This window comes from Heterocephalus glaber, unplaced genomic scaffold (genome assembly GCF_053883595.1).
Source record: "Heterocephalus glaber isolate CG9 unplaced genomic scaffold, H.glaber_assembly_v1.0 deba00001447, whole genome shotgun sequence".
In the NCBI taxonomy this organism is placed as follows: domain Eukaryota; kingdom Metazoa; phylum Chordata; class Mammalia; order Rodentia; family Bathyergidae; genus Heterocephalus; species Heterocephalus glaber.
Window position 1 is genome coordinate 4,709,076 of NW_028258299.1, and position 25,663 is coordinate 4,734,738.

The window sequence follows — 25,663 nt, forward strand, 5'->3', positions numbered from 1 at the left end:
GAAGCGTGCTGGGTCTGGCGACTGTCGCGCCATCCAGCGCCTGCACTTGCTGTGGGCTCAATGTATGGAGTTAATACCTGTTCATTACTTTAAAACCGTGATAAAACCACAGCCCTTTCTCTGCAGCAGCAAATCTTTCATTGGAAAAGGAAAAAACGTGTTAATACACAAATTTCAGCGATGTCAGGAGCTCAGGGGCCCAGCGGGGTGGACTCACAGAGAAACCACACCCCGGCCAGCACAGACCTGCAAGGCCCTTCGGTGGTTTATTTAAATTTTTTTTTTCTTTGGTTTTTTGAGACAGGGTCTCGCTATGCAGTTCAGACTTGCTTGAACGCACTATGTAGCCCAGGCTGGCCTCACTCGGATCCTCCTGCCTCAGCCCCAGGGCTGGATGACGGGCTGGGCCGCCACACCCGGCTTCAGCTGGATCTTCCTGTAAACCATCGTCCACCTTGCTGCTTCCCATTTTGCACAGCAGTTGTCTCTGAACAGGGCCAAACTAGCTCTAAAGCACACAGACCACAGCCAGAGACCTGGCCGCTCCGGACAGGCAGGAGAGCAGCCCCTTCACAGCCGACCACTGACTTCTGAAGTCCAGAAAGTCCAGTCACCAGAAAGCAAGAAAACTGCGCAAAACCCAGGAGCCGAGTGTCAGCCATGAGTCTCCCCTGACCAGAAACCACCACGCTCACCAGAAGCGCTGTCCCGCATGGCCAATGCAGGGTCCCCTCCACAGGGACAGTCCCTTCCTGAGGCCAGAAAGGACGCGCCCACACCTGGCTGCTCCACGCCACGCGAGGTCCTGTAGCTCTCCTGGTGCGATTCTGCTGAAGCCGGGATTTGTTCTTTTGGGGATGGGGTCTGTGGTGGTGCCCAGGCGACGCCTGCCTCAACCTCCTGGGAGCTGGGACTCGTGTGGCCTCGACGCGGTGTCCCCGTTTGTCCAAACAGGATGCGATCTCGTGTGACATGCACACGGCGCAGAGTCAGCGAGAGGTGGGAGGTGGAGCCGGCCTTGCGGATGACAGAACCCACAGGCGGGGATCGGATCGCACTCTAAACGACCTCAAGGCCGCTGCTTCCTGCTCGTCCCGTGCGGTGCGTCAGAGGCCTCGCTGGGAGGGACCTTCTCACCGTTCAGAAACAAAGGATTTGCGATCCAAGAGCCAGGCGTGTTCTCTCCTGGTGCGGACAGAGGCAGACATCCACATGACTGCAGGCCGCTCCCAGGATCCGCCAGGGACCAGAGTGTCCCTGCTGCGTGGCCTGCAGGTCCTCACCCGGAGAGAGTGCAGACCGGGCCTGGAGGGAGATGTGGCGGCCTGAGGGACACCCTGCTCCACAAAGGGTGAGAAGGGTGAGGCAGGACAGCACCTCCCACCCCGGCCGCGCCGATTCCCCATCCAGGCTCCGGGGCCTGGGCTGCTCCCCAAAAACCCTGCTCTCCGTCAGCCAGGGCCGAGGCCCCATCTCCACCCACTGTCCCTGTGGCCCCTGTGAGCTTGGAACGGGAGCAGCCTGTGTGTTAGCCCCAGCTGCCCTGCAGTCTGCCCCTGCCCATCACGGCCGCCCCTGACAGGCAGCCTCCCCATCGAGCCAGCCTCCCCTGTCCCGAGTGAGGCCCACTGTGGCAAGAAGCTGGAACAGTGCAGGGAAGGGACTTCCGCGCGGGCAAGGACCCCGTCCTGCCCCTGGCGGATAGCAGGGTCTGCCCCCCCCCCCGCCACGCCCTGGCCCTCGGCCACTGGCCATCGCTGGTGTCAGGATCGTCTGGTTCCGCTGGGGTGCGGCCCGGCTGCCCGGTCCCCCCAGTGCTACACATCATAGCAGTTCAAGGCGTAGGAGTGAGGCTGGCCTGGCCGGCCTTCCTGAAAGCGATCCGTGAGGACGCTCTGCGGCCGCACTGCAGGTCCCTGTGCAGGGGCAAGAGGACGCCACCGTGTGGCCGCTCCCTGCCTCCCAGGTCCGCCTCAGACACAGGCAGCGGGTGCTTCCTGGCCTGGTGGTTTGCGTCGTACTTGGTCTTGTTGCACAGGAAGACTCCCAGGATTTTGGTCAGCATGCCCAGCTCGTTGGTGCTGGTGACAGGGTTGCGCAGCATGACCAGGGACACGGAGATGACCATGATCCTCTTGGTGGCGTTGGTGACCGAGCAGCTGAGCGGGCTGATGAGGTTGAGGATGATGAAGGCAATGACGTTCTGCGCGAAGTTGCAGAAGCCCCTGACGGCCAGGAGGAGGAGCGTCCAGGGCCACTGGGACACGGAGGCCAGGATCCACCAGCACCCATGTGGGGGTCATGAAGCAGACAGCGTGGGACCCCAGGATCACCTTGTTGACCATGCTGCTGCCCGCCCTCAGCACCCCTTAGCCTGTACTTCTGCATGAACAAGGAGGAATTCGGCCTGCAGTGACGGTTATCAGACTCCCCAGTTGTGCAGTGGGTGAGCTGCACCCCAACATTGGACAGCTTTGCTTGAGTTGATTTCCTGGGTCCTCTTATAACCAGACCAGCAGTGTCTACCTCTGGAAACACTAGAACTGCAGGATATATGATTATAATGGCTCTGATTTATAAACATTTCTTACATCTGAAAATTTTGAATACTTAATAGAAGTGTTATTGCACCAAGCATGACTTGACGTGCTATTCATGTTTCGTGTCTATTTAATAAGAATATGACGAGAGCACTTCTCAAGCACTTGGTTGGTGTGAGTCAGTGGGCTAAATTCCTTATTTAGGAATTAAATAATTAAATTAAATTCCTTATTCCTTCTTTTCAGTTGCCCCATGTTATTTTACAGACAAAGAAACCAAGGCTTAGAGGATTATGGAAAATATATAAGGGCTCTCAGTCACAGAAAAGTGGTGGCAATAATTAAACCTCAAATTGACTGGATCCAAAGCCCATGAACTGAACCCCAACATGAAATGGCCTCAGAATTACTTAATGAAGTGTGTCAGGGCCAGGGATTTAGCTAAAAAAAAAGAAGTGTATCAGCTGGAGTTTTTGTGGTGGATTCTGGCTTGTTATGCACCCACTAACACATAACATTAGGAACTAGGAATCTTGAAAAAGTAGAATCCTGGTTATTTCTTCTTTTTGGGGGGGTACTGGGGATTGAACTCGGGACCTTGTGTTTTCGAGGCAGGCGGCAGAACCACTGAGCTAAATCCCCAGCCCTAATCCTGGTTATTTCTTCAGCATGGCTGTGTGTGCCGGTCACACGCCTTCTCATTGCCCTACTGTGCACGACAGGTTACGTTAGCTCTTCCACGCTGGCGACAGTGGTGTATTTCCCAGCAGAACGTCAGTCCCAGCAGTGGAAATCTCGACACTCTGAACAGAAGTAACAGTGTGCTTCCCAAAGGATAGAATCTTTAGCTTCCCTCCCCTAGGAGCCCAAGTGGAAACAGCAGTCCCTTCTGCTCAGTCTTCTTCCCGGCTGCTCCTAGTGCCAGAGCTGGAGGTAAATAACCCGTTCTCGATCTCAAAGCTCTGGCAGTAACCGGCTCAGCCAACCTCTCTGCTGGGCCAAAGGCAGAAAAGAATGCGGTAAAATCTTACTATCAAAAGTGAAAAGAGGGCCGGGGATTTAGCTTGGTGGCACCACCACCTGCCTCGCAAGTGGAAGGACCCGAGTTCGATCCCCGGTACCAAAAAAAGAAAGGGAAAAGAGTCGCAACAATCTTCTTGCCACCTCCGCGTGCGGCCCTGCGTGGCTGGCTGCCAGCGAACTTCTGGATCCCGTTCATTCAGTCATGCAACCCAAAGGTACTGGCACCTTGCAGAAGGTGGGAGCACAGCAGAGCATGAGAGCTGTCGCTCTAACCTGCGAGGCCAACAAGTGAAGAGATAAATACAGAGCATCATATCAGGTCGTGGGGCTGCCTGGTCATGGTGACGTCCGCCCAATTAAGGCGCACACGGCGCTGGTCTGGGTCGTCAGTGGATGAAAGGCTCGGCAGAGATGAGCGTACTAGGGGAGGGAGGAAGTGCCTGCCGGTGGCATCTTCCCCTCAGCTGAGGGCTTCCGCTCTGCACCATGCAGCAGAAGCTGGCTATATTGGCAGGGCATGGCCGTGGGCACACCTGTGATCTAAGCACTCAGGAGGCCGAGGCAGGAGGATCGCTGCAAGTTCAAGGCCAGCCTGAGCTACACAGCAAGTCCCTGTCTCAAAACAAAACGAACAAACAAAGCTGGCAATGTTGTCCCCACTTCCCCCTTAGGCTGTTCACCCCCCAGAGGAGGCTGTGTGCAGGGGGATCAGCATTCCTGGTTCCCCTCCCTGTGACTGGCCTGAGAAAGAGGAAGTGTGTCTGTACGTGGCCTTTTTAATAGTACATAATTCATGGGTAAAAAGCTCTAGAGTGTCTTTGCTTCCCTGTTGACAATACCTCCAATTTCCCTGTCCCAGGACTCTGTTCCACCCTCCTGGAAAACCCTGGCCCTGGGCCAGTCATCTGGGCCCCACTGAGCCCATCTGGGAGCTTCAGAGGTGTCCTGGGTCCGGACTCCCATCCCTGGTCCCTGCTGGATGAGGACCCTGCACGCTCCCAGCCTCTCCAAGCCTCGACCCAGGGGGGTCCTTGTCCCCCGTCTTCTGGCCACCACCACCCCAGCCCCTGTGTTTGTCCAGCCTCTTTTCACTGCAGCTGCCCTTGCCCGGGCCCTGCCATCCTTTCTCCTCCTCCAGGCCTGGTGCCACCCTGGACTCTCATTGACATCCAATTCCGCCTCGCGCGAGCCTCACAAGGAAAGAGAGCCACGGACTCCAAACATTTAGCAAAGAAAAACACAGGATGCGCAATTCAACCCGGATTTCAGATGCGAGCTTGTCCCGAGTGTGCCTGGCACATATTCAACACTGAGAAATGAGCCCTGCGTGTGTGGAGCCCCTCTTCGCTGGGCAACCTGTTCCGGATCTCACTGAACTGCCAGAGACCCCGTGTGGCCCCCTTGTTCCCACCCTGTCTCCTTTTGTCTGAAAAATCAGAGGACACATGCTGTCCCCATTCTGTCCTCTCCCGAGCTCCTGAGTCCACTGCAGTCTGACTCTCGGCACCTCTGAGAGGGCCATGGAGGGGACACTTCGAGGGTGTGAGTCGTTGAGGGTGAGTCTGGTCTCACCTCTGTTTAATCTGTTTTTCTCCCTGTGGTCAAGAAGCAAGAGGTGCTTTCTAAAATGCGAATCCAATAACGGAGCGGAGGAGCCTGTGGCTACCTTCACCCTTGGGGTCTCAGCCCCACCCTGTCCTCGCTGGGCCTGGGCTTCTCCTGGGAGCCGCTTCACCTCTCAGGTGTCCCCAGCGCGCCCAGCGGTCTCCTCCCCATCCCTCTGCGACAGCTTCCCCTCCAGGCCCCAAGCAGCCTATCAGCCGCAGGGCCTGCTCTTTCCCTGTCGCATCCGGGCACACAGTAGGCCCTCGGTACCATCGAGCAGGTGAAGAGTCCTCCTTGGGACCCCTCGGGACCCTGACATGGCACCAGTCAGGCTGACATTGCCATTTCCTCAACGGACAGAGGCCGGGTAGCCAGTGTGGCCTTCAGTTGGGGCCTCTGTGTCCCGCTGTGGCTCCAGGTGTGGTGCTGATGGCTCAGGAGGCCCATCCCGGGGCCCGTGGTACTCCACAGTCAGCTCCCCAAGCGGACTTCTCAGAAACAGCCTCTCCGTGACCTGGGCCCAGGTTGTGTAAAGGGCTCGAAGGTTTAATGAGTCTGAAATACAGCTATGAATCAGTACTGCTATAAAGCAGCATTCATTTCTATGAAACAGATAAGTCAGTAGTTGGGGGCAAAGAAATCTCAGAGTCTAAGTCCCTGACATCCTTTGGCACCAACGTCTGTTTCCACTGTTGACAAAGAATGGTTCATTATTTCATTGTTGGTCTGTATGGCTCGATGCTGCAATCGTAATACAGAGTTTTGCAAAATAAGCTATCTTTGCTTCTTAGTCTTTTTTTTTTTCTATGAAGATGATAGACTCGTGTCTCACTATTGGTCCTTTCCAAAAAGCACTGGTGCTGAGTGTGCTCAGTCCCACCACACGGACCACACCCCGCCAGCTCGCCTGGGCCCCATGGTACCTCCCACCCCTTGATGGAAACTTCTGCCCTTCGCAGGAGGAAGACGCCCACTGGAGTAGCCGGACGTCCCTTCATATCAAAAGTTTCCATCAAAGTGACATCTTCCACGGAGCAGAAAATCAAAGTTGGCTTCAGAAATAACCTAGGCTTGTTTTTAACCATTTGAAACTATTTGCAACTCACCTGTTCCTCAAGATGTTAAAGAATTATTTATTTTTATTAAAGTGAATTATCATATTCCCTAAATTAACCCCAAAAGGGGACTGTTGTATCCTGTTTCAATTTTCTTTTTGTGTTAACTGTCCCTTAGGCAGAGATGACTCACATTCCAAGTTCCTGTGTATTTGCCCTTATACCTTTTACACATGATACCAAATCACCATGCTAAAGGTATCACAGCACCTGTGTAATGAACCCAGCCTCCGTCAGATAAGCACAATCCGTTGTGCATTTTCTGCATTTATAGCCAGGGACAAGTTGTACCCAGGCACAGTGGGTTTGCATCTGGATCAGTGCAGAGCCAAAAGGCACAATGAGGTGATAAAGGGGTGGAGAAAGATTTATTTACCTGCAGCAGTTAAGAAGAGAACTGGGATTGTTTCCAAAGCCAAACTCCCTGAGAAAGGGGAGCATGCAGGTTCTATTCTGGGTTCCCACACATATTCCTACAGGGAAGCATTTCAGAGTGGCTTAGTAACCTTGGCTGGTTTTCTGTGAGTTGGTTGGTTTCCAGAGTCTTAGCTGAAACAAAAAGATAGGACAGCTCTGCAGGTGCAGTAATGTAGGAGTTTGACTCAAAAGTGTCTGCCTCACTTAGTGGCTAAAACATTAAGAGTTCAGTTGAGTTATGTTGGATGTCCTAAGCCATAGGGGCCCGACCAGTCCTCTTCCGAATGTGGTCAGTGGGTGACAGAGAACGAGACGCCATATGCCCAAGAACAAGAGGAAAAAATCACTCTAGAGAATTTATAGAGTTGCTTGGCACAGACATAGATTACAACCAGGGGGCACTGGGAATGAGAGAAGGACTACAGGATGGAGAAGACAGACGTGAGTGTGGTGTCTTTGGGATGGGGCAGCCCACTGCACTGGGTGTGACCTACACACGCACCAGTTGTGACTGACGCTCAAACAGAGGTTCAGGTGGCTGCTTCTCACCCCTGAGACACTTCTGCACTGGCTGTCACCATTGTTTGGCCTCTTCTTCAGGGCCCTCCTCATACATAGGTCCCTTCACAGGGGACTAAGATGTCACCCATCAGCTAAGGGTACTTTTGCTCAGTTCAGATAGAAATCACAAGTGGGCAAAGCACACAGCTTTTCAGTATTAACAGCTCTGAGCTTTGAATGCCAGCAGCTATCAGCTCTTGGGGTTCAGCCAGGGCCAGCAGCCACCTGCAATGTTTGGGGACTCTGCTGTCACCAGAGGCGCTGCTCCTGGCAAATCTCATGGCTCTCCTCTGTTCTCTGGAGCTGGCTGCCTTCAATGTCACCACCCTCGGCTGCTGGCCTTTTCAGGTGTTACCAGCTTGGCTGTCTCTACTCAAGACAGAAATCATGAATAGGCAAAAGTACACCATGTGGAAGAGGCCTTCTAATGCTGCAGTGTAAGGGGGAGCAGTAGACCAACCTGCAAAGGGGGTGGAGGAGGTTGGTGTATGAAGGAACAAGACGAGCTCATGCATGCACCACGTCGGGCTTGCTGTTTACACACAGGTGGTGGAGGGGCTTCTCATGTATCCGGCTGAGGATGGCTACAGAGGGCAGAGTCACCTGAGGTACACACCTGTGACCCCAACCTGCTTCTCTTTCCCAGAGAGGCTTCAGGGAGTCTGATGTAGCCATGGCCAGGAGCAAGATATACGGGGCAGCACGGAAGAAAAAGTACTCTTATGAAAAGTTCTCTTGGGAAATGTCGGGCCTTTCTCTCCTACCTCAATCTGATAAATCACATTTATAAAAAAAGCCCTGGGGCCGGGGATTTAGCTCAGTGGTTTCTCAGCCTGCTGTGCAAGTGCAAGGACCTGAGTTCGACCCCTGGTACCAAAAAAAAAAAGTCTTAACCAAGTGAAGAAAAGTAGCGTCCTCCTTGTGGAAGGGGGAGCCGGTGTACATGCAGCACTTGCTACACATAAGGCTCAGTTTCTGGCACTCCGCTTGTTCAACTTGGGAAAGATGTCAGCTCCCCCTGAACATTAGACCTACAGGTCAAGGCCTGAAGGAGTAGCTCAATCCCAGAGTGCTTGCCTAGCATTGTGAGGCCCTGAGTTTGAACCCCAGCATGGGGGGGCGGGGAATGAAAGGAGGAAAGAAAGAAAAGGAAAGGAAAGAATTTTTTTCAATATCTTTTGGAATTCAGATTCTAAAATTTACAGATTTCTTTTTTTGGAGGGGTACCAGGGATCAAACTTGGGACCTTTCGCTTGCAAGGCAGATGGCAGAACCACTGAGCTAAATCCCTGGCCCCAGATTCTAAAATTTGTAGAGAAGAATAAAGAGCCAAGTGTAGCCAAGACATTCTAGAAGTAGCAATAGAAGTTAGAGGGCCATGTCTTATTAGATATCAAGAGCTATAACAAGGCTATTGCAACAAAGACAGGGTGGTATTGATATAGGATAAGAACTGACAATGAAATGAAATACGGAAATGGCTTTCTGGAAACTTGGCAGATGATAGAAGTAACATTGCAGATCCACAGAGAAAATATGGAGCACTGAATCTACAGTGCTGGGACTGGTGGTCCAAGCCAATGTGCATAAATTCAACCATTGCCTCCAATACACACAGCAATCAATTCCTGATAGATTAGACTTAAATATGACAAAACTTAAAACTCTCAGAATAAAATGTGAGCAAGTATTTTTATCATATCATACCGAAAAGGGTTTCCTTAGTTAGGCAACAGAAAAGGTCAACTATTAAGAAAAGAAATATAAGTTTAGCTAAATTAAATGAAGAATTTTTTTGCTTGTTACTGGAAAGATAAAATGATGCCTCTAAAAAGAAAAAAACACAAAGAAAGATGTGTATCAAACAGATAAGTGACTAACGATAATCATCTAGATTTCATAAGGAACTTCTCTGAGCTGAAAAGTAAAAGACAAGCAACCAAGTTTTTAAAATGCAAAGCACGAGGAAGCATTTCATGGAAAAAACACAAATGGCACAGGAACATGTGACAGGATACTCTTAGTAATCAAGGAAATGCAAAGTAAGACCACAGTGAAATATCATTCTGTACCCACTAAGCTGGCAAAATTAGCGTGAGAGTGAGAGAGGGTAGCAGATGTGGCTCCGTGGAACATGTATGTGACCCTAATATGATGGAAGCAGCATAAGCTGGAAGACACTCTCTGAAAAGCTGCTCAGCACTGTGAAGCTGTTGCAAAGCACTTGCTGCCCCGTATGTGGGGCGATGATGGTTTTCTGCTCTATCACGCCTGGCTCTGATGCCTGAATCTAACCAGCAAAATATGAGTGGAAATGACCTACATCCTTCCCATACATTGGCCAGTGTTTCAAGTAGAAGTGCCTCCTCCCTCTAAATCCCAGAGAGAGATGACAGAGGCAGAGCTGGGGCCAGATGGCTAGAATGTACCTCTGCTGTTCTGTTGTGATCCATGAAGACTTGAGGGTTATTTGTCATTTCTGCATAACCCTGCACACCCCGCTGCTACGGTCAGTCACTCATACAGGCGAGCACCCGCCTGCCCTAACATCTAGCAGTTCTACTTCCAGGAGGCTTTCCCAGAGGCAATCCTGCGCAGGAGGCACGCAGAAGCGCATCCTCTGCGACACTGCTGCCGGTGGTGAGAAGCCCGTACACAACTCAGCGGTACCTGGTAAACAAGCACTGCTAAATTATGCTATGTGGTCTTGGCGAAAGGAATGCACTCAAGCGCAACATGAAGATGTCTTACAAGTATAATTTTCAATTATCAAAGCAATCACAGAAGTCTCCATACAGCACAGTATAATTTTCATAAAGCTGCAAAGCTAAATAATATAGTTTTAAGGTACATAATTGTACAATAAATGATTTTTTTTCAAACAACAGATAGGGGACCAGGGATTTAGTCCAGTGGCTCCATGCCTGTCTCACAAGCACAAGTCCTGAGTTCGATCTCCGGTACGGAAAAAAGACAAGAGATGGGCTCAAAATTCCCAGGAGAGTTGCCTGGGGGTTGGTAGAAGATGAGGAAAGGAAGTTTCATACAGATGGATGCTCTAACCTTGTGTTGGACCCTATAAAGTGTCAGATATTAAATATCTTAGGCTTTGTGGGCTCTACAGCCTCTGCCACAAGGCCTCAACTCCCCCACAGTTGTGCAAAGGCAGCCTTAGACAACGTATAGATAAGTAAATATGCCGTGTGCCCCTAAAACTTTACTTATGGACGCTGAAGTTCGAGTTTCACACCATTCTATGTGCCATGAAATATTCTTTTGATATCTTTAACCACTTTAAAATGTGAAGTCTGCCCAGGTGAACAAAGGCAGATGGCTCTGGACTCTGGCTGGGCTGTGAGTCTATAGGTCCAGTTGTCTGACGGTGCTTTCATGGGTCTTCGTGGGTCACAGGGACAAGGGGAGGACCAGGAGCCTGGCAAAGATGCTGGAACTCTCTCTGAAACTCTTTCCTGACCCCAAACTCAGGGGCTGCCATCATTTCCCCCCTGACAGTGGAGAAGGCCATTATGTTACGTGACAGACCTAGTGTAAAGTACACTACATCACACACACACACACACACACACACACACACACATGCGTGCACCTGGGTTGATTGTGATGGCTTTAGCTATACACTTGGCCAACATAACTGAATTGGCAGCATCATTTTCTTTGGGTTTCAAAGAAACACCCCAAACCTGTTAAGTTGTATCTAGAAAATGCTTTCTCACTGCCAGCTCTGTTCAAAGTGGTACTTTTTTTTTTTTTTTTTTTTTTTTGAGACAAGGTCTTGCTATATAATCCAGGCTGGCCTTGAACTCACTATGTAGCCAAGCTGGCCTTGAACTTGTGGCTATTCTCCTGCCTCAGCCTCCTCAGGTGCTGAGATTACAGGCATGGGCCACCACACCTGGCTCAAAGTGGTACTTTTTAAAGGCCAACTCGTTAGCATTAGGAAAAGTTGAGGAAGGTAATTGTGGGTATTATCCGGCAGGGTGTTTTGCGTTTCAGAAGGTCATGATAGTGGGGTCACTCCGAGTTCTCCTTCGTTTCTTTTCGAGAGACCCCCAGCAGCTCTGTGGATTTCCACCTCACAGTACACACTCTCCTTCTTCTTCTTGTGGAAACCTGCAGCTACAAGCGTCTTCCATTTGCGCAGTTTGTACTGGTTTCACAAATGCTAGAAGATAATTTAAAAGATACTTAGATTTTGTTGTCCGTGTTAAACATGTAACATTGGCATTCTGTGAATCAGGCTTGCAGAATATCTGTGAGCAGCAACATTCTTGACTTTAATTACACTTATCCACAAGAGAGGTAAAGACACATTTGAGCTTTTTCTATGGACTGAGATCTTTATCCTTTTACCGACTATTTCACTGGTCTTTGAAAACTTATTTCTTTATTTTCTACAATGACTACAAAAATAATATGCAAGAATTACTATAGCATAACATACCAGCCATATCCCAAGCATAACAGTAGTTTCAATTTATTAACATATGTTTTAGTCTCCAGGTTACTTAGAGATTGGACAGTTTCTCTTGACAGTTCTATGATACCAAGTTTAAAGGTATTCCCACTATTTCCCACTGTCAATTAGCAAAGAATTGCTTTATGCATCCACTTCCTGGTTTTCTCTTACATTAGTATGAAGTATTTGTGTCACTGTTGAGCAACTTTCAGTCCTAAGCAGACATTTCTTTATAGCCTGACAAGGTAAAAGGCCCTATCCCAATTCCACAGACTTGTTACTACAAACAACAACATAACCAGACGATCTCACTGACTCCAAGAACTTAGGATAAATGGTCAAGACTTTCAGAAATATCAAAGGGACATCTTTTGAAATTGTACCAAAGATTTACTGAAAAATGAAGACCTGCTTGAGGGGTGGGAGATCCCATTCTTTTACACATTCTTGCTGCTGAGGAGAAGGGAGACTAGCTAAAGAACCTCAGGGTCCAAGGAATAACATGGTTATGGGTCCTCTGAGTTTTCTTTCTGCTACAGACAGCCCAGCTGGAGAAGCTGACAGCCTAGAAATGCCAACAGGTATAGAACAAGAGCAGACTGAGCAAAGCCTGCTCTCTCCAGCCACAAGACCAGGAAATGGGCAGCCCAGCAAGACCAAAGCTTTTAGACCGAGACACTCAACTCTAGGAAGACAGCATAGAAAAAGCTGCAGCCTCACGTCCAAGCCCATCCTTAAGGGGCAATAGAGCTTAAAACTGCTGCTCCTCCTGAGCTGTACCAGCCTTTTCTCCCTCTTGACTGGGGTGAGGGTCCCAGGAGGGCTGACAGGGAGTCAGACTTCACCAGTGACAGTAGCAATGAGGTCACCCCTTGCAGTGACCAAGGGCCCTTTCTCATCCCAGCTGAGGTGGGGTCAGCCAAGGCCTGGCAACACCAAGAAGCCCCTCCTATTACAGGTCTAGTGAAGAAGCTGGATACCACCCCACCTTGTGACAGTACTTCCTCCACTGGCATGGAGTCAGGGGAAGCCTGAGGAGATAGAAGATGTAAATTAGATCCAGGATCTCATAACTTAATACCCAAAATGCCTGTGTTTCAGTAAAAAGAAATCTCTTTTACTAACGATCAAGAAGATCTCAATTTGAGAGGGGGAAAAAAAAAGACAATCAACAGAAGCCTGTGTGTCTAGGGGACACACATGTTAGGTTGAGCAGCTATCACAAAAATGCTGCAACAAGCAATCAGGAACAGATTTGAAACGAACAAGGACTTAAAAGATACAGGAGCTGGACGTGGTAGCACAGGGCTTGAGAGGCTGAGGTGGGAGGATTTGTTAAGCCCAGGAGTTCAAGACCAATCTGGGCAACATAGTTAAACCTCTCCAACAAACAAATAAACAAACAAAAATAACAAACAAGAGCGGAATGAGCTACTGAAACACAATAACTTGGATTACTGTACAAGAGTATGATCCTGTGTAATAATAAAGCCAAACTCAAAAGGTCATACACTGCATGATTCCATTTATAGAGCACCCCTAAAACGACAATACAGAGAGAGAAAACAGATTGGTGTTAAGGACTGTAGAGGAGAGACTGAGTGTTGGAGCTGATCTTTGCGGTGGTGGCTGACTCTGTGTTTCGATTATGCCAGTGATGGCATGAATCCATGTGTGATAGAATGACACACATCTATGCACACGCAATCTGCAGGCTTGATGCTGTACTGTAAGGTAGAATCCCACGAATGGCTCGTGACATTTTTCTGTGCTGTCTTTGTCATTTCCTGTGACTGTAGTTGTTTCAAAATAAGGGTTTTTAAAATGACCTAAAGTTCTTAGAAAATGAATTATAATCCCATGGCAACTCAATAGTTACTCATAAATACTTGAAGATCATCTTATTATGGGGGTCTGCTTGGCTCTGGGAGCCTGCTGTCAGTGACACACTGGAGGTTTACGTGAGAAACGTGGCCTTTGAGAGAAGAATGAAACAGCAAACCGCAGAGGAGGAAGAGATGTTTGCAGCAGACCGAAGAGCTCCCATAAATCAATAAGAAAAGGACAGATGACCCTGCTGGAGAATGCTCAAAAGACTCATCGGGTCCTTCAAAAACAGACGGCTGATCAAATGTAAAAAGGTGTCTAACTTGACTAGAAACCAGAAAACTCAAATTAAAACCACATTGAGACACTACTCTCTGCCCAGAGAGATAAACGTAGTCTGGTGATACCTAGAATGAATGAACAGGGTGTGGAAAAGGAACTCTCTTTTTCGCTGGAGAGGTGTCAGTGGGGTCCAGCTGTCTGCTACGGGCCAAAGTCCATGTTCCTCGTATACCAACAATTTTATTCTTAGGCTAAAAAACCCCCCCAAATAACAAAACAGAAACACATGCTTATGTGTACTGAATTATGTAGACAAAAATATTTAACCAGTCAGGCGTGGTGGTGTCCATCTGTAAGGCCAGCACTCTGAAGGCCAAAGGAGGAGGATCACAAGTTCGAGCCCAGCCTGGGCAACTTAATGACTCAGCAAGACCCTGTCTCAAAATAAATAAAAAGGGCTGGGGACATAGCTCAGTGTGAAGGTCCGGGATTGTCTTCCACTGTCTCAAATCCCCCACCATCACTGTCTCTCGTGAGTCCAAACTGCAGACAGCCCCGTGTCCCCAGAGGTCAGGATGGATAAACAATGACACAGTTATTCCAGGGAAAAGGGCACCGGGATGTATCCACTGAAGACGAACTCAACATCTTAAAGACACAGAATCCAGACAGTAGGCTCCTACCTGTTGAAGCTCATGAGCAGCTTGTGTTGTCAAAACTGAGCTGTTACATAGCAAAACTACACCGAAGAGCAAGGAAGTGGGTACTATAAAAATCTCATGGGGTTAGAGGCCATGGCAGGGACTGCTGTGACCTGAAATGGTTCACAGCGGGTTTCCAGGGAGCCTGTTATGTTCCATTTCTTGACTTCGGTAGAATTTACTTTACAACTGCTGAAGCTATACATGTATGTATGTGTTTCTCTGAATATTTCACAATGTAAAAGGGTCTTACATGGTTTTTAAAGGAAACGTTCAATAAATTACCATAGTTCATATTTAGATTAAGAACTTACTGATGTTTTTCCTCAAATGTTTGGAACAACTCCCAAACAGACACTCCCTAATCTTAGGGTGTTTGGGGTGACAAGGATTACATTTTTGCCCTCAGAATGTTCTTCCTATACATGAGTCCCTCTTACTAAGTCTAGCCTGTTATCACTCATCCTGTCCTCTATGGAGACAAAAATCAAAAACAGGTTGGCCCCATGTATAAATTACAAACTTGATATAAACACTAACAGCTTTGGTTAGTGGGTACGGACTCTGCCAGACACTATATGTAGAGAAATAGTATCTTGTTTGATGAACTCACGAGTGAAATTGATGATTGAAATTTTCTATTTAATCTAGATTGGTGTTATAATAATTCATTTCGTTAGACCCACTTTAAACTCTCTCCCTGTACTCTATGCCTAGGGGATCAGTAAAGCACTCTTCTGGGAGTGTCTGGGTGGTCATGGAGGTGTGGCTTTGGGTGTTACATCTGCTCCCTGGCCCTTCCTCTCTGGCACTGTTCCCCTGCCCTGCTTCCTGACCCATGAACTGAACATCCTTGTCCCACCACACCCGTCCGCCATGTTGCTCCCATCTTGGAGCCAGTGGATCATGGACTGAATCTCCTGAAACAGTGAGCCAAATCTAAACTCTCCTCTTTAAGTTTGGGGCGTTGGGCATTGGGTCCCAGTAATGAGAAAGCTGACTAATAGCCCACTGTAAAAGTCTTGTCCTATAAGTGCTCATATCTAGTACTGTTATGCTGGCCTTACGTCGTTTGAACATGTACACGAACTTCTTCCTGCTCCATCTGATAACAGAGCGCTGGCACACGCAGAAGATCAGCAGGAGCAAAGCCATGGCTGACATCAGCACCAGAAGGACGGTGAAGAACCACGGAGAGGGCCCTGCACAGAGGACAAGGAGAGGCATGGAAGGAAGGTGTTTATATGTGATGCTTGGGTTTCTGCTTACAGTGCCAACTCCTAAGCTCAGGACTGACCTGCTAACTTAGTGTAAACTTAGATGACTCTAAAAAAATAAATAATTTCCCCAAAGGCTACCAAAAAATAAGCAGCTTGGGCCTTTCTGGCATACAGAACACATAGGGGTCTTATAACCCCCTTTCCTTGGCATTCATAACAGTGCAGTGTCTGTCAGGACAGTGGCACTGAGCAGCACCTACCAATGGGTGCCTTGGGCGGAATTGCAAACCCCGGAGGAGACATCTGGTCCCTGAAGACAGCGGACACCAAGGAAGGCACCGGGGAGGCACTACTTCGGTCAGGGATGTGGGATGTGTTGACTTGGGCATCCCACACCAGTCGGGCAGCCCTGGGACATTGGCTCTGACATGACAGCAACAAAGCCAGGCCCAGCTCTTCCCAGCAGGGCACGCGGGCAGGGGTAGTACCTGGAGAGAAGCCGGCTGGAACTGGTCCACAGACTACGTCCCTATCCTTGGTCCCATTCACAAGCACAGCCCTTCCGTCCGAAGAGCACCTTGGAGAGCCCGAGGGGAAGGGGTCAAGCAATTAATTTAGGTACAGAGGATTCCAAGAAAGAACTTTGACATTTGTCAGCCAGTGAAGCAGCCTAGTGACAAGACAGGTGGCCAGGCTCACGGGGAAGGTGGCACCGTCACCTGGCTCCCTCCAGCGTGTGAGGACCACGCAGCGCCCTCCACACGCCCAGCCTGTCCCCCTCTTCCCGGGCTGGGGGCCCGTGCGGGGCTCCCCTTGTTCTGCGGCTGCACAGTGCAGACCATTAGGCCTAGTTAGTCCCTCACCCCGCCCCCCAAATTTGGGCTCACATCCCCCCTAACTCTGGCACACGAAGAGGAAGGAACAGGGTTAGAAGCCCAGCCTGGGCATGCGACAGAGCAGGGCATGACCCAGAGCAACACTGGGTGAATCACACAGCTTGCCTCAGCCTCAGGTCTCATCTGCGAAGTAAGGACGGTGTGTGCTTGCAGGGCTGGCAGGCAAAGCCGCTGGATGTGTCCTGGACACACTTCATCCCTGGCACACTCAGTACACCTCACCCCTCATCACCATCACGGTCAGCATTGCTGATGCGCCTTCTCCCTTCCCCTTAACCCATCCGAAATCCACTGCCCTCCAGAGACCAGCTCAGACCAGTTCTCCACACAGATGCAATTGAACAGGCTCATCAATTTGTGTGGAAAGACCTTTAAAAATAGGGGAAAGGGCTAGGACACAGCTCAGTGGTAGAGTACTTGCTTAGGCTGTGCAAGGGCCTGCGTTCAATCCCCAGCAGGGGGCGGGGGAGCGAGGGGAGGGAGGGGGAGGAGAGGGAGGGGAAGAGGGAGGGGGAGAGGGAGGGGGAGAGACAGACAGAGACTCGGTCCCCACCCTGCAGGAGTGGGAAAGCTCCCTTGAGAGCAGTCTTTGACTTTTACACAGTTTAACCCAGAGTCTTTATTCTGTAGGCAAAATGAAAGATACATACTTTGTCCAGGGCCGACACTTGCCGCCTCTCTTATCGTTAAATGTCCCGAACCAGCAGTCTTTACAACCTTGAAGAAAAATTACAGCAGTGACAAAAAATATGCATTTTATCATTTCATAACTATCCTTGTGGGGAGCATAGTAAAGTTTCTAACTTAGTACAACCTGCGCAAATCGATTCTTAAAACAAAACCCTAAGATTGCTAGGTTTTATTCAAATTGTAGATGTCTAAAATGTGGTTGAAATGCATGCTTCTCCATTTGATCCAGCTATTCCCCTTCCAGGTATCTTCCCAAAAGAGTTAAAGGCATCATATTTCAGTGACCCATGCACACCCATTTTTATAGCAGCACATTTCACAAGAGCTAAATCTTGGAAGCAGCTGGTATGTCCATCAACAGATGAATGGATAAAGAAAATGTGGCATTTATACACAATGGAGTACTACTCTGCTATAAAGAAGGATGGACTTAGTCATTTGTAGGAAAATGGATGCATCTTGAGACTATAATGTTAAGTGAAGTAAACCAGACACACAAGCTTAAATATCACATGGTTTCTCTCATATAAGAAACCCAAAATATAAATAAAGAGCAAAATAAACAATAGATAATAGGAAAAAAGCATGGTTTTGACTATTAACACATGTCCCTGATTTCAAATTTATTTCCATTCATGGAAATATCATTTTATTAATTAAAACATATTATAAATTAAAATACGGCATCAGTGCATACTTGATGTTGGCTAGTTACTTGTTCCTTTAAGATTCTACGAGTCATTTGACAGGTCTCCACAACACACGTGGGCCAGACGGCAGAGGAGCAAACCCACCGTTCTCTGTGAGTTCTTGACCCTGAGCACAATCCGGGTAACAAGAGGGGCACCCTGGCCCCGAGCAGCGGAGCCCCGGGGCACACTCGCACTCAGCATTGCTGGTCCGGGAGCAAGGCTGCTTGGTCCTGAAGATGCCTGCAAAGCCCCAAGACGGCCTGTGTTAGATTCCAGTTCACCTCACGTCTGGGAAGCAGATCTATGCTCAGCAGCAAAACTCCTGCTATCCGTGCAGCCCGTTCACAACAACTCCAGAGTACAATGCTTCATTTTAAATCTCCATGAAGACACTTCGCTAATGAATCTGCCCTGTCTTATCAAGTGAGTATCTCCTCTAATATTTAAAAAGCTTTACCACAGCAATTGCTATTGCGTTAAGCAATTCTACCAGGCTTGCCCATGGGCAGAGGAAGCGACATCGTTGACATTGTTGATGCTTAAGATTATCAGCAGAGATCAATCAGGAAAGAGGGAATAAAAGCTCCTCTTCCAGCAATCCTCCAGGTGAAGAACACATCTTTCAAGCCCTACCTTCACATTTTCTGCAGACATTACAAACCGCCTGTCCACCCGTGCTGGAGTAACTATTTAGGGGGCAGAGAATACAGGTCTGATCCTTATTTTTCCTGCAGAAAGTACCTAAGAGAGGCAGATAACAGACGTGCATGTTTGACAATAAGCACTCATCACTCAAAGCATTATGATGTTTACAAGCAAATGATAAAAGCAAGATCCATTTTCAAGATGTCACAGTGACAGACATTATTTTGTTGATTGACTTTTTAAAGTTATGCATTGGCAAGATTGCCCTTAACATAATCACAGAATTAGAGATAACAAAATACAAATATTGTAGAGCAAAGAAATCGAGAGAAAGAAGACACTCTCCTTCTTCTGTTGAAAAAGACAGAAGTTTCTCCTAATTGACCTGGTAGGTGGATAGGACTCATCCAGGGAAGACTGCATCCCTCACTGGTGCACTGAGGTTTGTGCTCCTGACTCCTCACCGGGTTAAACTGGCTGCCACCTGCCTATGCCCTGCTGCACCCCTGGGCTTAACATAGGGCTAACTGTAACATTTCCTGGGTCTTGCCATGTGTGGTGTACTGATCTAAGCCTGCCGTGGGATCCTTCCTGCCAATCTAGATTCTATGAGACAGGTTCTCTGATTATTCCCCAGGTGACAAAGTTGAGGCCCAGAGGATGAATGACCGGGCTGTGTTCACACAGCTAGTTTGTGGCATCCACTAAGCATGTGCAAGTGAATGAATCAAAGACCAGGAAAAGGGAGCTAGCAGCCAGGGGCAGAGGCCCATGCCTGTAATCCTAGCATTCTGGGAGGCTGAGGCAGGGGGTTCCCAAGTTGGAGCCCAACTGGGCAAGGTAGCAACTTAAATTACTAAAAATAAAAATAAAAGGGCTGGGGGTGTAGCTCAGTGCAAAGCCCCTGGCTTCAATGCCCAGTACCAAAAAAGGAGCAAACCCTCAGCAAGGTCATAGCACATGTAACCTGGAACTTACCAGCGGGACAGTTGTGGCAGGAATCCAGCACTGACCTTGTCCTCTCAAAATTCGCGACCAGCAGCACAGCCGCCACGGTGCTGTAAAAGCTGTTTCCCATGATGAGATCTTGCATGGGTCGGACACCACCAACATGGACCCCAGGAGAACTGTAACCAAAGGAGTGGCCTCGCAAGTGTCACGCTGCAGAATGCAAAAGTGTCCAGAATTATCTACGTGGCAATCATTACTCACACAATCCCACAGGAGCATTTTCAGGCGGAATTAGTAATGGAACAGTATGGGAAAGTAGCAAGTTTGTAGACACTTCTACGACAAGGCAGGCGTGACTGAACACACAGCTCCGTTCCTGTCTGCCCAAGTCTAAGGGTGGTGTTTCCAACATCTCTGCAAACAAATGCAACACTAACAACAGTGAGAACTTCTGGGGACTTTCACAGACATTTAGCGTCAGCACTCAGATGTCATCAATGCTAGCGCCCCACAGAGGCCACTGCTCCCTGTGACCGAGCATCTAACTGCCAACACCACGAGGAAGACCTCTCTGCGACCATGTTTCCTTAGACTTCCTTAAAGACTTGCCTCTTTTGAGATTTGAAAATCTAAAAATGCATCTTTTTAAAAAAGCAATCTGTATATAAACAGCTGTTGAAGAGAAGTTAGTGCTGATCAGAAGAGTAGAAAGTCTAGAAATGTGTAACAAGACCAAAGGCTCCCAAGTCCCGTGCCCCCAGCTCGAGTCCCCAGGGCACAAACCTTGCAGTCTCAGAGCTGCAGAGCGCTTTCCACCGGCGGAGGCTGGGACAGCTCACAGTGAGCTCCCAGCCAGCGTGGGGCTGCAGGTCAGCCTGGGGGCTGTGACTCAGCCAGGGCAGGGCTTCGTGGGAAGTCCCCACACCCACGAGGCAGATCTGACCCTAAAATTGCCTTTTCAAAAAATTAAAATAGAGTCCATTTTAAAATGTGCAATTCAATTGAGGCCATCCTCTTAAGTGAAATAAATAGGACACACATGTAAATACTGAATAGTCTCTCTGGTGTGAAAAACTAAAAGTGTAAATAAGGATCAAACTGTATAATTGATATTGTGTAATAGGAAGAAAAGATCTAAAGGAGTAGGGGAAGTGGGAGGGGAAGGGGAAAGGAAAGAAGGAAAAGGAAAAATATGAGAAAAGGAAAAAATGGAAACAAAGTCTTTGTAAATACAGAAGGGTGGGGGGGGGTGAAGGGAGGGCAGGGGAATGGGGAAAAAATAAGAACCAAGATACATCATGTACAGGTACAAGATCCCAATGATGAATGTAACTATTCTATACCTAAAATGGACCAATGAACTCCATGGGAAAATTAAAATAAAGTGTGCAATTCAGCAGCTTTTAGTGTATTTGCTACATTATACAACTTCTGACTGCTTCTTGGAAACAGCTCTCTCCTGTTGGGAAAAGGGTTTGGCCCTTCAGTAGCTCTCCACGTCAAAGCTTTTAGTGTGTCCTTAAAATATTTGAGATGCAAAGGATGAAACCACTTCTCAATAAAGACCAGTGTTTTTGCCCCTTGCTGTCTCCTAACTCCAAAGATCCCTATGCGCAGTCGATGTGCCAGGCACCAGGCGCCTCAGTGACACCCTGTGACCATCCAGCGCCTCCCAGGGCTTGGTCTTTCTGCGTTTCAGTGGAGGTTACTGTCCCGGACCTGCAGGACAGGGACCCCGGGTCCAACCGGGACGGCCTCTCTCCCATCTCCTGTGCGCTTCTGCAGTGGGTTGGGGAAGGAGGAGGGGGAAGTAATCCCAGGTAAAGTGGGGACTGGAGCAGGAGTCTTAGAAAACCAGGATCTTAGATTTAAAAGAAGAAGAAAAAAGGAAGAACAGGAAGTGGAGAGCAAGGAGCTGTGAGAAGAGGAAAAGGAAGATGACAGGAAGGAGAAAGAGGAGGACAGGAAGGAGGAGGAGAGGATGGTCGGGGGGCCTCTATTCGGAGCCTGTCCCTCCCCGAATGTCCGGGGACCCCAGCAGGATGACCAGGAGCTCTCTGGGAGCAGGGAGGTCACAGCAAGGGTGGCGGGACTTCCACAGACCTGGCTTCATCAGGCTCAAACAGGAAAGAATGATTTTTCTACTGGAGTGTGAGGTGGACGCGGAGTGAGAAGCGATGGAGGAGCTGCATTTATCAAGGATTTGTGTTGCACCGGGTGCTTCAGTTTACAGGACCCGAGATGTGCCGCAATCCTCCATAGGAACCCTCAGCGGCTCCCTGCTGTCCTGGACCCTCCAGCCCAGGACTCAAAGAGTGCGAAGAGTTGACCCTAAAGTTGCCTTTTCAAAAAATTAAAATACAGACCACTTTAAAGTGTACAATTCAGTGGGTTTTAGTACATTCACTACATTATGCAACCACCACCGCTCTCTAATCACAGAAAGTTTCCATTCATCAAAAAGAAATCCCATACCCACGTCAGTCAACCCAGGCACCTACAAACCTTTTCCTTTTCTCTGAATTTGCCTACTCTGGATATTAAAGAAAAATGCAATCATTTGATCATATTAACGTTGCCCACAAGTGGGATTTTTCACTTGGCATAATGTTTTCAAGGTCTGTTCATGTGGCCCAAAGTACTTCATTCCTTTTCAAGCCTGAATAATACTCCATTGTATGGCTGTAGCACGTTTTCTTTATCAGTTCATCTCTTAATGGACTCTTGGGCTGTTTCTTCTTTGGCCCCTTATGAATACTGAGCCAATGTGCAATTTTCTGTGTGGATCTGTGATTTTGGCTCTCTTGGGTGCACACCTAGCAGTGAAGCTGCATCTTTCCGTAGCTGTCTGTGGCTTCTGAGGGAGCCATTATTTATTTTCCACAGCTGCTGTGACTCTTCCCATTTCCAGCAATGAATGGCACTTTCAATGTCCCTGCTGACATTTGCAATTTTTCCGTTTATAAAAACATTATTGTTGTCCTATTAGGTGTGAAGTGCTATCACAGTGTGGTTTAGATTTGCTTCTCTTATCACAGTTTCATCACACACACGCACTTACACACACATGTTTACACACACACATTTATGGGTGTGCGACCTCGGGCAGATTTCTTAACCTCCTAAAGTCTCCATATGTGGTGGGGACAGGAAGTAACAGTGCACGTTAATTTCCTTCAGTGAGGATTAAATCAAACCATACTGTGCTTAACTCAATGCCTGGCATGGAACTTGCAAGAAAATAGCAACTAGGTGTGTGTGATGCCACACGCCCATCATCCCAGCACTCTGGGAGGCTGAGGCAGGAGAATCACAGGTTCAAACCCAGCCTGAGCAACTTAGTGGTTTAGCAAGACCTTGTCTCAGAGTAAAAAATATAAAGAACTGGGTTCGATATCCAGTACCGAAAAGGAAAGAATAACTGTTATGAGACATTGTTTTGAAATATTCCTTCCCCAACCCCCCACTCTAATCATCAGTAAAACAACCACAGGGCAGGCAGCCAGAGAGGGGAAGAGGTTCACGGTTTGTCTACACAGTGCTCCCAAGTCCCGAGAGCCCAGTGACATTTGTGAGCTCACTCTGACATGACTGGCAGAACTGGCTGCACGTAGGAGCAACGTACCCTAAAAGTCAGAGGGCTGGTCAGCTCCTAGTGCTTGGCAAGTCACATCTAAGCAAGTGCCTCATTTAGACACGTCCTCTATGCTTAACTGCGAAGCGTGACATTTAGCTGGGCTTGATTCTCGTGTAACTCAGTGCTACCTACTCGCTAGGTTTGGGGTCGTCCGTGGGCAGAGCTACACAGGAAGTCCCCTGAGGTGACATTCTTCCTTCCCAGCACAACCATTAGCTCACTGCTCGGAGCTTTTATGCCATTGACATGGGAGTCTTCTGCAAGCAAAAAGTCCTCAAGATTGGCGTTATCATCCTGCAGTTAAACCAAACTAACCACTTCAGAATTACTCCACTGAAGGCTCTGCTCAGCTTTGTCCTTATCACTGCAGCTCTGGGGGATAAAATCAGCAGAGCAAGCTAAGGATATGGGCACCAGCTAAGCTAGCAGGCGGCATAACACTCTTTTAGTGATTTTTATTTAAGATGTACATATCACTTTTAGCCTTCTAGTCTTCTAAGTGCAACCCCGAAATATCATAAAACCTTCCCAGACTAAGTCACAGATGCCTGCAACAGGGCACCAACACTTCAGCAGTACTAAAAACACTCCTTTGTCACATTCTAGGTCTCTCAGGCAAAGCCAAAGAACAGTTTTTGTCCGATTTCCATTGACTATGGGTCCAACAGTGGATATCTCAAGTGAGTAAGACTGTGAGTCTCAACAGCACGGAGCCTCGACTGCTCTAAACAAGACAAGGATATTTGCAAAGAGAGAGAAAAGGCTGGGGTATGGCATGGTGGTAGAGCGCCTGTCCAGCATGTGTGGGGCACTGGGTTCCATCCGGGAGCTGCCAAACAAACAAATGAATGAGGAGGGAGAGGGAGGGAAGAGAAGCGGAGTCACTCCGAGGAAGCTTGCTGTACAATACCCTTCCGACTCCCGGGTCATGTCCTAGAGGAGGCAAAGCGTTTCCATAGGCCAGGGTGTCGTGGGTTCCTGCACGTCCTACTCAGGCCAGGATGCTGTGGAAAGCAGAGCCCCCAGGAGCCCCAAAGTCCGTGCCATCCTCTGATTGACATTTGTGGCTGCAGGAGGCCCCATGAGCCATGGACTTCGAGACAGTTGCACACAAATTTCGGAATACTGCACTATTAAGCGATTCACATTGTCCACCCTCCCGAATACTCTTGGATGTGACACACAGCATAAGAACCACAGTCCTCGTTGGGGGGGGGGGGTGCAGGCCTGTAATCTGCGAGTCCAGTCTGGAAGGCCGAGGCAGGAGGATTGAAAGTTTGAGCCTCGCCTGGGCAGCCTAATCGCCTTAGGGAGACCCTGTCTCAAAAGAAAAAGTTACAAAGGGCTGAGGATGTGGCTCACTGCTGAGGGACTGAGTTCAATGTCTAGCACTGCAAAAAGCAAACCCATCTCAACAAAACAACAAACCAAATGAACAAAAAATACTGATGCTTCACTAGAATGGGGACAGAGGGCAGTTTAAATGAGCAAGATTCAGTATGTATAGAACCAATTCCCCAAGATGAATGTAATTCTTCTGTATCACAAATAGATAAAATAGAATCACCTAGAATGACATTGAACCCACAGAATTTCAAATAATTTTAATTTTTATAAAAGTAATACAATTTAAGTAAGTTTCAGAAAAATTAAAAATCTCACATTATTTAAATATTTGATATTTAGCCATTACAATTTATATTTTTAATTTTAGTTGATACTTTTGAAACCTTTAGGTACTGCAAACTTGTGCTCATAAAAATAAGAATCTGAAAAATCTTTCTAAAAATAAACATGAGGCCAGGTGTGGTGGTGCACGCCTATAATCCCAGCACCCGGGAGGCTGAGGCAGGAGGATCACCACATGCTCGAGGCTAGCCTGGGCTACATAGTGAATTCAGGGGCTGCCTGACCTACAACGCAAGACCCCGCCTCAAAAAAAAAAAAAATAGGGCCAGGGATGTAGCTCAGTGGTTCTGCTGCCTGCCTCGCAAGCACAAGGTCCTGAATTCAATCCCCAGTACCAAAAAAAGAAAAAAAAGGAAAAAAAATTTTTAAAAATACATGAAAAAAAATTTTTAACTTAGAAATTCTACATTCTTAAATTCACATTTTAGATTAAATACAGTACCTACAAATTCTATATTTGTGGGGTCTGATTATCTTTTATCATTTAATTCTTCAGGTCATTACTCTCACCAACACACAAATTATGTGAAACTCTCTATTTTAATGTATGAAAAGGAAGCAAGAAAGAACACACTGTATGAAGCAAACACAGGGACCAGCATGATAAACATTTCCTCAAAGAATGAGCCCATGAATGACCACCCGCATGTGCTAGCCTCCCTCTAACCTGCCTCCCTCCTTGGGACCCAGCATTC

The 25,663-nt window shown here is 48.1% G+C and overlaps 1 protein-coding gene and 1 pseudogene across 1 annotated transcript; both read right to left on the reverse strand.

Moving 5' to 3' along the window:
- Positions 1–1,817: 1,817 nt before the first annotated feature.
- Positions 1,818–2,405, reverse strand: LOC147827369 (solute carrier family 35 member E1 pseudogene; annotated as a pseudogene).
- An 8,601-nt stretch (positions 2,406–11,006) lies between these two features.
- Positions 11,007–20,555, reverse strand: Tnfrsf9 (TNF receptor superfamily member 9). Its single transcript, XM_021243560.2, has 8 exons — positions 20,426–20,555; positions 19,670–19,852; positions 18,680–18,787; positions 18,149–18,286; positions 17,315–17,381; positions 16,257–16,345; positions 15,616–15,750; positions 11,007–11,444 (listed from the first exon to the last, which is right to left on the reverse strand). The coding sequence occupies exons 2-8, from the start codon at positions 19,782–19,784 to the stop codon at positions 11,356–11,358; spliced, it is 741 nt and encodes a 246-aa protein (XP_021099219.1). The 5' UTR covers positions 19,785–19,852; positions 20,426–20,555; the 3' UTR covers positions 11,007–11,355.
- Positions 20,556–25,663: the final 5,108 nt, after the last annotated feature.